This window comes from Emiliania huxleyi (genome assembly GCF_000372725.1).
Source record: "Emiliania huxleyi CCMP1516 unplaced genomic scaffold EMIHUscaffold_11602, whole genome shotgun sequence".
NCBI classification, from domain to species: Eukaryota; Haptophyta; order Isochrysidales; family Noelaerhabdaceae; genus Emiliania; species Emiliania huxleyi.
Window position 1 is genome coordinate 1 of NW_005201447.1, and position 1003 is coordinate 1003.

Genomic DNA, 1003 nt, shown 5'->3' on the forward strand with positions numbered 1-1003 from the left:
GTTCGTGTCATGAGAGAAGTTACACTCCTCCGTGTGTCTAGACGGACGGAACATACACCGAAGATACACCGCAGATTTACTTATGCGGGTTCCGCGGCGAAGCGGGGTGTATCTTCATACGAAGATACACGGATTCCAAGTCGAAGCGGTGTATCTTCACGGACCGCGTTGATAGTGAAGATACACGTTAGCGGGAGCGGCACAGTTGCTCATGCCGCTGGAGGGGCTCGGCCACCCCTTTGAGGCCCGCAATGGCGAATGGTTCAAATAGCCACAGCTCCCCGGCCCTGGATGTGAGGTTACTGACTGCACTCCAAGTGCTCCAAGTGCCGCCCGGCCTGGCTAAACGACTGGTTGGCTCGACAGACCTTCTTGGACAGGTTTTCCGGTGGGAAGGGGAGGACTACCTCGTCAACGATATTAGGACGGCGCGTGTTGTGACCGAGCTTGTGTGCGTCGACGCGGAGTTCAATGAAGTTGACGACCATCGCGAGTGCCGTGCCGAGCGGGAAGACGGCCGAGAAGCAGGCAATCAGCCCGAATTGCACAACCTTGCTGTTGTACTCGGCAACGGTTCCGCCAAAGGCCGGCAGCGCGATCTGTCGCTCGATCCGGCTCGTTAGGGACGCCACGGCGCTATCATTGGCACCCTCGCCGTCGGCAGACTCCACGCCACCTCTGCCACAGCAGCCGCTGCTGCAGCATTGATCGTTGCAGGCGCAGCGACCGCCGCAGCACCCCTCTCCGCGGCTCTGCCGGATGGAACGCTTGCGCCTCAGTAAGTTGAGCCTGTTTGTGAGCCGCGGGAGAAGGATTTGCAGAGGGAGCTCATAGAGCGGCTTGATCAGCATCAGGGTGATCATCTGCATGCGCAAGTCACCCCAGCAGTCGGTTCGCACAAGGATAAAGTTGTAGTCCTCGGGGCAGTCATACTCGCCGCCGCGGCATGTTTCACTCTGCACGACGTTGCAACCAACGCTGGCCCACCAGTCTTTCCCACGCA

General features: G+C 59.3%; 1 protein-coding gene across 1 annotated transcript; it reads right to left on the reverse strand.

Moving 5' to 3' along the window:
• Nucleotides 1-299: 299 nt before the first annotated feature.
• EMIHUDRAFT_260694 (hypothetical protein) lies at nucleotides 300-869 on the reverse strand (the record flags this gene model as incomplete). Its single annotated transcript, XM_005791053.1, has 1 exon — nucleotides 300-869. The coding sequence occupies one exon, from the start codon at nucleotides 867-869 to the stop codon at nucleotides 300-302; it is 570 nt and encodes a 189-aa protein (XP_005791110.1).
• Nucleotides 870-1003: the final 134 nt, after the last annotated feature.